General features: G+C 44.6%; 1 protein-coding gene across 1 annotated transcript in view; it reads left to right on the top strand.

Annotated features, from left to right (window-relative positions):
* Nucleotides 1-13,293, top strand: part of micall2a (mical-like 2a) — a 95,151-nt gene that overhangs the window by 48,236 nt on the left and 33,622 nt on the right. Inside the window, exons 4-6 of the mRNA XM_043711848.1 lie at nucleotides 4,001-4,146; nucleotides 5,359-5,492; nucleotides 8,390-9,351. Of these exons, the coding sequence (XP_043567783.1) occupies nucleotides 4,001-4,146; nucleotides 5,359-5,492; nucleotides 8,390-9,351 (1,242 nt within the window). The remainder of the gene's footprint in view (nucleotides 1-4,000; nucleotides 4,147-5,358; nucleotides 5,493-8,389; nucleotides 9,352-13,293) is intronic.

Here is a 13,293-nt window from a genome sequence, read left to right on the forward strand (position 1 = left end):
CTAGGAACTCTCCAACCACAAGGGATGAACTCGGGTTTCACCAGTTTCCTCATTTCCCCTCCCCCCACCTTGTCTCAGTCAAATCCATCGAATTCAGCACCGCCTTCCTAACCTGCAATCTTCTTCCCGACCTCTCCGCCCCCACCCCCGTCTGACCTATCACCCTCACCTTGACCTCTTTCCACCTATCACATTTCCGACGCCCCTCCCCCAAGTCCCTCCTCCCTACCTTTTATCTTAGCCTGCTGGACAAACTTTCCTCATTCCTGAAGAAGGGCTTATGCCCGAAATGTCGATTCTCCTGTTCTTTGGATGCTGCCTGACCTGCTGTGCTTTTCCAGCAACACATTTTCAGCACTTCTACTGTGTGGCTTATTTGGCCTTTGGGCTTTATAGCTGCACATCCACATGGTTTAGGGGCAACATCGACTGTCATTCATCCCAGAATTGGAGACTAATCTCCAGGAGAGAACTGTCAGTGAAATCAGGGAGAAAATTAATTAATTTGTATATATTTTTTGAAAGCCTGGTTTAAAAAGACATTGGGTTGAGAGACAGTCCAAGACTAATTCAATTGAAAAATAATTTGTTTGCTTTCCAATCGGCAATACATTTGAGGAGTGGATAATGGCTGGAATGGGATGGGGGGGGTGCGGTTAGTGGGGATTAATCATTGTTTTGTGGCAGTTGGTCCAAAACATCCAGAGGAACCCCAAACAGATTTGGCCACCCTAATGGTTTTCCTGTCTGTGTTCTATTATAGGAAGGCAGCAGAGATAAGAGTGTGTGGGCTTGGATTGGTATCAGCAGTTTTCCTTGTCTGGAAAATACACTTCAAAGTGGTCAAGAGCGGCACAATAGGTTTTGGCACTTGCCTTGCTCAAATGGCTGTTCAATTCACATTTGGGATGTGGGCATAGCGACCAAGGGGAGGGCAATCATAGCTGCCCTTGAGAGGTGTTCGTGAGCCATCTTCATGAATCATTGCAGTCTCTGTGGTGAACGTCCTCCCACAGTGTCATTAGGAAGCTCTAAGATTCTGACTCTGTGACAATGAAGGACTGATGTTGCAAAACGGTTAATAATCATCGAAAACCCCAGATGTTCAGTATCAACAGAGAATGCGATAACGAAGCATCATCACCAAGTTCACATCATATAACATTTCAATCAGCAACCATTGGCAAATGACTAGATTAAAAGTAGCTTGATCTTTGCTCAAAAAAAATCAAACAGCAGTACAGATGCTGGAAATAAGAAACAAAAATCAAAAACAGAAATTGCTGGAAAAACTTAGCAGATCTGGCAGCACCTGTGGAGAGAAATCAGAGTTAATGTTTCAGTGACCCTTCTTCAGAATGTTGCTCTTTCACTTTAAGGCCCTATCCAGTGAGCATGCTACACCACACTGAACTTGTTTCCCAAGCTTGTAAGGACACGTTGCCCCAGTGTTTGAGCTTTGTGGCATGTGGAAACCAGTTTGATGACTAATATGAATAAGAATTGGGATGCAACAGTGATATCATCCCACAGGAGCAGCAGGGTAGATGGGCTGCTGCCATTCGTTTCTGCTGGTGGTTTCAAACACATCTGTGTTTACTACCCTCTGCCATAGCATTGCATCGCGTCTACAGCCGAGGAACAGGCTGGTGTTTGTGCTCCACATTAGTCACCTCCCAAACCTCTTTAATTACCTCCCTTGCTTGTGCAGAAAGAAAAAGGTGTTTTTTAATCACTAAAAGGATGTGGGTGATTCTGACAAGGCTGTATTTATTGCTTATCTCTGGTTACTCTAAGAAGGTGGAATTTCTTCTGATTGTCTTTACAACTGTCTGGCTTGAAGAAAGAAAGACCTAGATTTTTAAAGTGTATTTCCATGTCCCAGTTTGTCTTCTGACCAGTGTAATCACTACTGTCATGTCAGATCAATGCCACGGACCATTTGTGCATCACCATGCGCACAGAGAGCAATGATCATTTCATCTTTTAGTGATGGTGGTTAAGGAGTAATATTTGCAGGAACACATTACAAATTTCCCATATTCCTTTCTCTTGCTCCTTTCAGTATACAGGTAGAGCAGGTGATGTGGAAAGCAAATAGAATGTTATCGCTTATTGCAAAGGAAATGCAATATAAAAGTAGGAATGTTTTACTACCATTGTATAGGTTGGTAGTGAGATCACATCTGGAATATGACGTAACTGTTTTGGTTTTCTTACTTAAGGGAAAAAATGCTTTTTAAATATAAATGCGACAGCAAATTAACATTTCTTTCAAAAGTTAGCATCTTCAATAGCACCTTCATTCGGCAAGACATTAGAGCTTTGACGAATAGTACAGGAAGATAGCCATTCTGCCCATTGAGCTTGTGCTAGGAACTTAGATAAGGTTAGATTAGATTACTTACAATGTGGAAACAGGCCCTTCGGCCCAACAAGTCCACACCGACCCGCCGAAGCGCAACCCACCCATTCCCCTACATTTACCCCTTTATCTAACACTACGGGCAATTTAGCATGGCCAATTCACCTGACCTGCACATTTTTGGACTGTGGGAGGAAACCGGAGCACCCGGAGGAAACCCACGCAGACACGGGGAGAACGTGCAAGCTCCACACAGTCAGTCGCCTGAGTCGGGAATTGAACCCGGGTCTCTGGCGCTGTGAGGCAGCAGTGCTAACCACTGTGCCACCGTGCCGCCCACAAATATGATCAACTGTAATCTGAGACCAAACTGTAATGCTGAAGTGAGCACTGAGCCATAGTTGACACACACGATGGATGGTAATATTTATTTCACATCCTAAAGGATGTGATAAATCAGTTCGATTTTAACATCCTATTTTCTGATGCTGATCCTTGATGATTTGTTGGATTAAATGTCCTAACTTGACATCTTGTTCTGAACTCACACGCTGTGTTTATGAGTCCAGTGCCATAACCCAACAAAACTATCTGCCCAGCCACTGAGGTACTGAGATTTCAGAAGTATTTTGCGTTAGCTTTTCTTGTGATCACTCTCGCTGCCCAGATGCACCATGTATTAACGGAATGAGATTTGTTTGGAGTGTTTCGCGCCGCATTCATGGGAGGGAAGGGTTAATTGACTTTGACAATTGAAAGGGTCAAGCGGCAATGTGCCTTGTGAATCATGGAAAGCACCGAGTCATCTGCAGCACACCAGGTGTAATGTTCCACACTCCCTGTGAAGAGGACTGTGGGTCTTCTGTTTTAAATTCTGTTTTTTTTAGTATTTATTTGAGGGATGTGGGGCGTTGCTGGCTGGGCCAGCATTTATTGCTTGTCTGTAGTTGCCCTTGAGAAGATGATGGCTGAAAATGTGTTGCTGGAAAAGCGCAGCAGGTCAGGCAGCATCCAAGGAACAGGAGAATCAACGTTTCGGGCATAAGCCCTTCTTCAGGAAATCCTGAAGAAGGGCTTATGCCCAAAACGTCGATTCTCCTGTTCCTTGGATGCTGCCTGACCTGCTGCGCTTTTCCAGCAACACATTTTCAGCTCTGATCTCCAGCATTTGCAGACCTCACTTTCTCCTTGAGAAGATGATGGTGAGTTGCCTTTTTGAACCGTTTCAGTTCACAGGCCATTAGGGAGGGAATTCCAGGATTTTGACACAGTGATAGTGAAGGAATCGTGATATATTTTCAAGTCAGGATGGTGACTGGCCTGGTGGAGAACTTGCAGGGGGTGGTCTTCCCATGTATCTGCTGCCCTTGTCCGAGATAGAGGTGGTTGTGGGTTTGGAAGGTGCTGTCTGAAGATCTTTGGTGAATTTCTGCAATGCACCTTGTAGATAGAACATGCTGTTGCTGTTAAGTATCAGTAGTAGAGGGAGTGGATGCTTGTGGATGTGGTGCCAATCAAGTGAGCTGCTTTGTCTTGGATGGTGTCAAGCTCTTGAGTGTTGTTGGAGCTGCACTCATCCAGGCAAGTGGGGAGTATTCCATCATGCTAACTTAACACCATTTTTCTGTTCCACAGTTGGTGGTATGGCTCACATCAAGAGACCTGCTTCTGGTTCAGCTGAGGAACCTGTGCGGAAGAAGTCAACTCCTGAGACCCAACGTAAAGTGCCCAAGAACGCAGTTACTCCCACTGCTGTGCCAGCCTCTCAGGTTGCACCAACGGTAAGATGTCATCTCTGTGATGTGATTAAACTGGTAGAGTACATTTTCTTTCACTCATTGTTTAAAAAAAATGGAAACCCTCAGCAGCATTTTTAGAGTGTGAAAGTTAAATTTACAGGTCAATGCCTTTCTTTAGAACTGGGAAAGTGTAGAGATGTGAGAAATGTGAAGCAAATACGGGGAGACACAAAGTGGGGATGGGAGGGTGGTGTAAAAGGGAAGACCTGTGTCTGTCAGAGAACAGAAAGTGGTGAAATTTCTACTATTCCCTTTCTGCTTCCTTGCCAAAGGCAGGTCGTTGGTGATTATTTGCTGATGCATGGCCGTTATTATGACTGAATTGAGTGAATAAGTCAAACTGGGGAAACCAAACTCTATGCTGTTGGTGCTGAAAATGTGTTGCTGGAAAAGCGCAGCAGGTCAGGCAGCATCCAAGGAACAGGAGAATCGACGTTTCGGGCATAAGCCCCTCTATGCTGTTGGTGCCATCTGATTGACAAGTGAGCCATCCAGCCAACTGAACAAACTGGCTTCTCTGTAACCATCCCCATTACACTTCCTCTAGACCCATCTTTTTCATTTATCCCATTATCATTTGTTTTTGCCTGCGATTATTAATCGTTCTGCCCGGCTCTATTCCCTTCTACACTATTTTCTTGTGTTTCATAGAATCCCTACAGTGTGGAAACAGGCCCTTCAGCCCAACAAGTCCACACCGACCCTCCAAAGGGTAACCCATCCAAACCCATTCCTTTCCCCAACACTTTTCCCCTGACTAATGTACCTAACCTACACGTCCCTGAACACTATGGGCAACTTAGTGTGGCCAACTTACCTAAAATGCACATCTTTGGATTGTGGGAGGAAACCAGAGCACGCAGAAAAAACCCATGCAGACATGGGGAGAATATGCAAACTCCGTACAGTCGCCTGAGGCTGGAATTGAACAGGTCCATGGTGCTGTGAGGCGGCAGTGCTAACCACTGAGCCACCATGCCACCCCTTTGTGGGAGAGTTACAAATCACACACTGGGCTGCTCCATTCAAGATTCACCAGCTGTCCATCTCTGTGGAGTGCCATCTGAGGAATGATTTTTGCATCTGGCCACTGTAGCAAGTTGGCATTACAATTGGTGGAGTACTCTTGTGAACCATTCTTGGTTAGATGGAGAAATGAGAGCAAAATAATTGTACACTTTTCCCTTCTTCTAGAACAAAGTTCCTGCTGGTGACAGATCCAATAAATCAGGGACATTGTCCAGTAGCTGTGCCATCTGCAAAAAAAACGTTCTGTTGGTTCAGCGATACTTAGTAGATGGGAAACTCTATCACAGGAACTGTTTCAGGTGAGATAAAAGAGTGAATGTGTTGCCTTTGCCTTCAGCTGCTGAGGTCCCAAGCCCTTGTAGTCTCTCCCTAAATCCCTCCACTTCCTGATCTTGCCATCCTAATTTAAGACACACCTTAAAATCTACCTCTGTGACCAAATCTGTCCTAGTGTCTTCTTATGTAGCTGGGTCTTAAATATTGCCAGTTAATGTCGTGGCTAAGGGGAGAAGAGTAAGACTGAGAAGAAGTATAAAGGATAATCCAGTTGTGGTCATTAGACTTCAGGAAGGATGTGAATGCCCGTGACAGGATGTAGAGGGCATTTACCAGAATATCTCCAAAGGTGCATGTTTTTAATTGTTGGGGTGGAAAGGCTGGGGTCATAGCAAAGATGCTTGAGGGAAGATTTGATAGAAATATACAAGATTATGACTCGCTTGGGATCCCATTAGCTCAATACACAAGGTCCAGGGGGTACAAAGTTAGGGTTTAGGACAAGAGGTGAGGACTGTGAGGAAGAGATTGTGTACACAATGAGTAATCAAAAATCACTGCCTGCAAGGTGGTATATGTGGCAACAGAATTACAAAATCATAGAAGTCTTACAGCATAAAAGGAGACCTAGGCCAGACTTCTGTTGCCAAGTGGAAGGCATGGATCCAGAAAAATCCAGGCTGAGCAAATAGCACTCAGGAGAAGGTACCTCAGACTTTCCTATTTTGATTCTTGGGCGGAGTGCGGACCTTAACTGGACTTTGGCTGGGCACTTATGGGAAGAGTTCAGAGGCAGCCACAAGGGCCGCTGAGTGCCATGGTGGGCTGTTGCAAAGACCATGGGGATACAGGACATAGTTCCAGTTGTAAAAAGAAACACACAAAAAACAGCCCTCCCAGCCTTTCTCCCTCCATACACTCCCCATGTCCCATCCAAGCCAACCCATTCCCCTGTACACAGCTCCAAAACTCATAGTAGCCCTCATGTCAACTCTGCCAACTCATTCCAAACTGTGTCTGCCAAGCAACAGCCTTTTGATGTCCAACCTGGTGCCAATTTACACCATAATTCCCCTCCATGGGCACACCTTGGCGTCCACGTGGAATTGCAATGATGTTTTAACTGACTGGTACAGAATTTCATGAAACAAAACTCATTCATAAAAATCTAATTACTATATTTGCATTTCTTCAAACTAAATAAACATTTTTATAAGTAAGTAATTGTGCAGCTCCATATCAAAGATGTGACAACATTTCGAGTTGCCAAACTGCAAACTGACAGGTATCCCACTGTGATAATGATAAATCATATAATTCTAGCCCTCAGGCTAATGTCAATGGTCAGAGTTAAATAACAAGCATTAATTTTTTTTTTAATTGAAAAGTATTATATGTTCAGTTTTAAAATGAGATTTAAAAGCCTTGATGCTTGATCATCTAATGAGTGTATTTGCATTTTAAGCACCCATGTCTACTTTTAACAAGTTCAAAGGGAACTTGACATGTCCCAGAAGTGCCCTCAACCTACCTTACGTCTCCTGCGGTAAATTTAGACTTTCTTCTGAAAAGGGTAAAGCCCACTAGTCATGTTTGAAGTAACCCAGTATTGAACATTTGTTCTGTTTGAAGGCACTTTTACATATATAGCTACTTTCATAAACCATGAATAAGCAAATTACAACCCATGCCCATTATCCACCCAACAATGAAGGCATGTTCAGAGCAGAACATCTGGAGTCAGGGCTCCAGTGCCACTTGGTTGCACAAGAGACCATATTCTGCCTTTGCAAAAGTTCAGGTTCCCAATAATGTAGTTGGCATTTTAAAGTTATAATGTTATTAATGTTTTCCAAGATAGATCACATTGTTCATACTTGGAATAGGATCTACCTCTGTAAAAGGTGATTTTCCCATTGACTCGACAATTCCTACTCTGTTGAGAAGCTTTAACTACAGTATGGCACATTTCAACTATAGATGTGGCCAAAAGAATTTACAATTTTGGGAAGTTGACAGGAATTCTACGCAGGTCTAAAATTGTAATGATACAATCGGACCTTTGCAATCCCTGAGGCAGCTCTAAGTGCTTTACAGCCAGTTATTTGATTTTGTAGTACTGTCATTATCATGTTTTCTCATGTTAGCAGCAGGGTAGAGGAAGTTGGGCAATTTCCTGGCTTGCTTGCGTGTTTGCCTCAGGAGAAAATGCCTGCTCAGACAGATTTTTGTTTCGGGTGTGGTGCAGATGTGAGCAAGAGTTCAGTACCTGCTACAGGGTTGGGGTATGGAAGGCATCCTCTCTAAAGGTCCACCTTGCATATGTGGGACCATGTCCCAGTTATAATACAAGCCCGTAAAAGTAAGGCCCGTTTGGCCCTCATCTCTAGTACTCTCTCACCCGACACACTACACCTTTCCCATCCATGAAACCTCATGCTCTCACCTGCTCCTCCACGGATTCTCATACACTCTGTGCCGAGCTGTGATGTTTTTTTTCCAATTCACAATTATTCTGTGTTGAATCAGGAACCCAGATACTGACAGTAGAATGTGTTTTCAACAAAAACTTTCTAATTCATTCAGAACATTCCATTTTCTTAAACAAAAAACAAATCTTAATTGACTACAGACCAATAAAAGTTTCAGTTGTCCATACCCTTTGAAGTATCAGTCACAGACACCGTAAGCACCAAAATCTCTTTATCTTGTATAAACATACTTTGTGCAATTGACAGATTAAACCAAAGACCCAGGGCAGTCAAACAGCTATTTCAGTACTTGAATAGATGTCTGGGCTCTCCATCTAGCCTCATTATGTACTGTTAATGTGTTAATCAAGCTTTAAAACTACCAGTCATGCTCTTTGTTCAAGGGTTCATTTTTCTGCATTTTTATTTATCCTTCTCACCTGCCACAGGTGCAAGCAGTGCTCCAATACCCTCATGGCTGGTGCATACAAGACTGGGTCGATACCCGGGACTTTCATCTGCACCAACCACCAAGCCAATGTTGGTGAGAACAACAACAACAGCAGCAGCAGCAGCAGCTTTGTTAGCTCCAAGTTACAGAAGCCCAGCCCCAAGGCAGACGAGTCAGTGCCAACAGTCCACAAGCCGGTGGTGGGCCATGTGACCAGCCCCACTGCAGTAACAAACACCCCCAGGCAGGCGGAGGTCTCGTCAACAGCTTTCAAACCAGGGGGCACTCACGCGGAGAGAATGCAGGCTGCAAGGCAAAAGTTTATGAGTTCGGGGACACCGGAAAAGCCGCCTTTGTCTGATTTGGGATCTCCAGCAAGCGCACTGCGTACTCCCGATTCTGCACTAGGGCAGTTTGGTGGTGCAGAAACGATAACACAGAGGCCTTGGTCACCTGGGAACCAGCAGGGCACCAACGTGTTGAAGAGTCCGACTGCAACCACCAGGTCCAGTTCTGACACGGACAAAGACAAGGCACGCTTGGTCCTGCAGAAGAATTTGCCCTTTGACAAGAATAACAACCTAAACCAAGGTGTCGCCTCGTCTTCCCGGTTTCACATGGACAAGCCTTCAGGAACACAGCCCATGAATCACCAGACCACCAAGACTACAACTCTGAACGTAAGTGACCAGAAAAATGTCCAGGCAGGAACCAGGCAATCTACGTCACCAGAGCAAAGGGGCGAGCCCAGCAATCCACAGGACAAAGCCTCTAAATGGAGACCGACATCTGCTTTGGAACTACCATCCCGTCCGGTGCTCACAAAAGGTGTTGCCAACCCTGAGGCTGTGCTCAGTCCTTCAACAGGAAGTTCCTCACGAGGCACATTAAACCGGGCTGCCAGCATGAATGAAGCAATGGGTCGCGGATCAACTTCGACCCAGCAGACAACCAGTAAAGGTTAGTTCTCTGGCTACACCGGCATGTACACTCTCTGAGGTAGCTGCAGCTTCACATGTCACCACCCACTGGCTGACAGTCAGCTCTGCTATCCTTAACATGGGAACAGCACCTCATCTCGCAGTCAGACAGGGCGCTGAGGTTGTGTCACAAAGTCAGCCTGCCCTCTTTCCATGAGGTGTAATGCTGAGATCTGCATGTTCAGGTTAATGTACAACAACTTTGCATTTATGTAGTGTAATGTAATGAAATATCCATATCCCTGGGAGCTATTTGAAGAGCAGAAGAATACACTTCCCTTGTCATGGACAATGTCCATCTCTCAAACCACATGTCTTAATCAATCATTTCTGTCATTGTTGTTTGTGGCATTGACTGGGAACAGTTAGTTGCCATTTTATCCTACATAACTGAGTTATTGGAAAGTATTTAATCGAATCTAATCTGATTTAAGTGGTGTGATTAAGGAAAGCTTGCATTCTCTTCAATGAAGTCGAACAAGTCAGTGGGAGGTTTAGTCGTGTTGGGCTTGAATTTTCCAAGGACCAGTGATCTCTCGCACGTTGCCACTGCGTGGTGTTTTATACAATGAAAGAACTCCACATATCTGACAGGAGATTTGATCAGAGCTCCTTCAGAATCGCAGGGCTGTACTTCCATTCCACTCAGGACTTGGCAGGAAGGTAAATTGTGCCCCCCTCCGACTTTCTCACAGCAATCAGCTGCTGTATTCTGAAATATAAAGGTCCAAAATCCCAGACAGCCACGCTGACAGCTGCTTTCAGACTGCCATTCAGTGCCAGGTGGGTGGGCATTGTAGGATGCCTGGTGGGTAAGCTTGTGGTGTCAGGTGGGTAGGATGCTGGACATTCCAGAATGCAAGATGGTGAGGGGGCTAGATAAGTGCAGAGTTTAGGATAGGCCAGTGGGTGGCAGTACTGGTCTCTGCAGGGAAGGGGGAGCTTTTGGCCCTGGGGCTGTTGGTGGGGTGGGGAGGGGTTAAGGTGCTGAAAGGAGAGGGAATGGTGCTGTCAGTTCTTACAGCGGGATAGAGTTGTCCGATCTGATGTGGGAGGGATCAAAACCAGAGCCGTGTGGAGAGGGCATAGGTCTGGAACAAGAAGTAATAGGTTGGGGTCCAGGATGGGGGTTGGGTGTTAGATTCCAAGAATAGAGGAAATATTTGGCAGGGATTGTTGGTTCGCTGGGGCATGGGGCAGTATTTGGGCTGGTGGAGAGGTGTTATAGTGTTACAGAGTCAAACAGCATGGAAACAGACCCTTCGGACCAACCAGTCCATACTGACCATGTCCCCAACCTAAACTAGTCCCACTTGCCTGCATTTGGCCCATATCCCTCCAAACCTTTCCTATTCATGTGCTTATCAAAATGTCTTTTAGATGTTGTTACTGTACCTGCATCTACCACTTCCTTTGGCAGTTCATTCCACACTCAAACCACTCTCTATGTAAAAAAAAAGTTTGACGCTCATGTGCTTTTTAATGCTTTCTCCACTCACTTAAAAAGATAGCCCCTAGTTTTGACCTCCCCCAGCCTAGGGAAAAGACCCTTGTCAGTCACCTTACCTATGCCCCTCATGATTTTATAAACCTCTAAAGGACACCCCTCAACCACCTACACTGCAGTGAAAACAGTTCCAGCCTGTCCAGCCTATGTTTATTACCCAAACCCTCCATTCTCTGCAACATTCTGGTAAATCTTTTCTGGGCATTGGTTTTATAATGAACTAGTCCAGGCATTAGGCAATGGATGGACAAGGCGGTGTCTTTCCCTGCTGGCTGTTCTAAATCATGTTAGGCTATGCTCTGGCTTGGCTGTGCAATGGCTCCTGTGCAGGTTTGGCTGATTCAAACTGCCATTGGCTAGGAGCCCAGTCAGATCATTTCTGTGGAAGTAGTATGACTTGGTACTTGGTAAACATTCCACTGTCACAAGTTAACTCTTCACTGGCACATGCTTCTCATGTGCCAACCCTTTCCCTAAAGAGGTAGAAAATTTGTTGAACCGAAACAACCACTTGCCTCCTTTTCAAACGGAAGTTCAATTTTTTTTTATCCTTATCTAAATTATTGTGAATTGCTTTTGATGATGTTTTTGGTAAGAGTGTACAATCTTAAGGAAAAAAAAATCCCCCACTCCTGCAAGAATGTAAGGATGCTATGAACAGGAAAAGATTCTCAGTCCTCCAAGATTTTTTGTAGTTTCTAGGAATTAATAATTGAATTTTCCAGACCTGCTGTGAGGCAATCCTATCAAACATATGGGCATTAAAAAGAATCCTTCTAAAATGTATCTTTGAACACTTGGGTTATTGGTTGTAAATATATTGAAGATGGGGGAGATGTTTTATTCACAGTCAAGGATTTTTCAATTGCAGCTGAGGAATCTATTTGCTTTTAAATTGGCCTGGGAGGATATAGCACTCTAAGGATTGATATGTTGAGTAACCAATGCTTGAAGTGTGGGAAGGACAGTCAAAATGATTAACCTGTTAAATGTTCAGTGATTTGGCACTGATTCAGTTTATAATCCCATGGAATGTCTGTTCTTTATCTTATTTTATGACATTTAGCTGCTCTGTAAATGACTTGGCTAGTCATCTGGTCTTTTAAATACTATTTTCTGATCCAGTCAGGTTTTGTACTTTTGCGATACCTCTGTGTCTAACTGTTAAGCAGCTGACCTGTGATGTTTATCTGCACTGATGGTCACTGCTACTGTGTGTGGTCCTGCATGCACTCATGATCTTTGTGTCCCAAATAACTCCATACACTGTTCAACTTTAAAAGTGGCTTCAAAGTAGAGAACCAAGAAAGACTTGCACTTCAACAGTGTCCTCCATGACCTCAGGACAATTAAAATCACTCTACAGCCAGAGAAGTACTTCTGAAGCATTGTCACTACTGTAATGCAGGAAATCTGGCAGCAAATCTGCACAACGCAAGCTCCCACAAACAGGAGGGCATTTTGTTTTATGAGATATAAAACAGCATCAATTGAAGAATAAATATTGACAGTTGGACTGCCCACTTCTTTGAATACATGGTTGTTGGACCTTGAGCATTTAACTGAGAGAGGCAATATCTCTGCAACAATTGATTGCTGCCTGGAGTTTACTTGTGTCCCTGGACTAAGATTTGAACCTACAACCTTCTAACTCAGAGAGCTATCACATGAGCCAGAACTGACACTTATGCTCAAATGTAACTGCCCTATTCTGTGGAGGGAGGGCGTGGGGGGGCATTGATTGTGGGAGGATAATGTTGGGCCCCTGCCAGCTTTCCATCATTACACTGATTAATTCTGTCATGAAAAGACTTGAGAACAGCTTTCCTACCTAGCTAACAATTGAGGCTCTCAAGGGCCTCATCCCATTGCTGCAGTTATTCATCCAGTGCTAGCCAGGGTACTTGGAATAGGGGGAAGCCCAAACATCAACCACTGCCCTCTGGTGGTTGAGGGTTCCTCCTTGTTCAAAAGCTCTTCCCAATTAATATATAGGAAGAGAGAGAGTTGGGTGGGGAGGATTTAGTGCTGCTGAGAACTATGCCAGTCCCCTTGTCTTCTAGGAGAAAGTGAGGACTGTAGATGCTGGAGATCAGAGCTGAAAATGTTTTGCTGGAAAAGCACAGCAGGTCAGGCAGAATCCAAGGAACAGGAGAATCGACGTGTCGGGCATGAGCCCTTCTGCCTTCCAGCCATCTGTTATATTTGCCTGATCCACAGATAATTCTGGGTCTTAGCTGCAGTACTCTTAGCAGCCACAATCTCCTCTGTTGGGGCTGCTGATCAAGGAAGAGCTGCAGGCCTTTGATTGGCTGGTAGCTCCCAGTGGGTGGAGCTATCACATTCTGTCTCCATCCAGGCAAAGGACCCCCTCTGTCTAATTAAATGCCTGATTTGCCTTACGGTTGTGACCTC

Source organism: Chiloscyllium plagiosum, chromosome 21 (genome assembly GCF_004010195.1).
Source record: "Chiloscyllium plagiosum isolate BGI_BamShark_2017 chromosome 21, ASM401019v2, whole genome shotgun sequence".
Taxonomy (NCBI): domain Eukaryota; kingdom Metazoa; phylum Chordata; class Chondrichthyes; order Orectolobiformes; family Hemiscylliidae; genus Chiloscyllium; species Chiloscyllium plagiosum.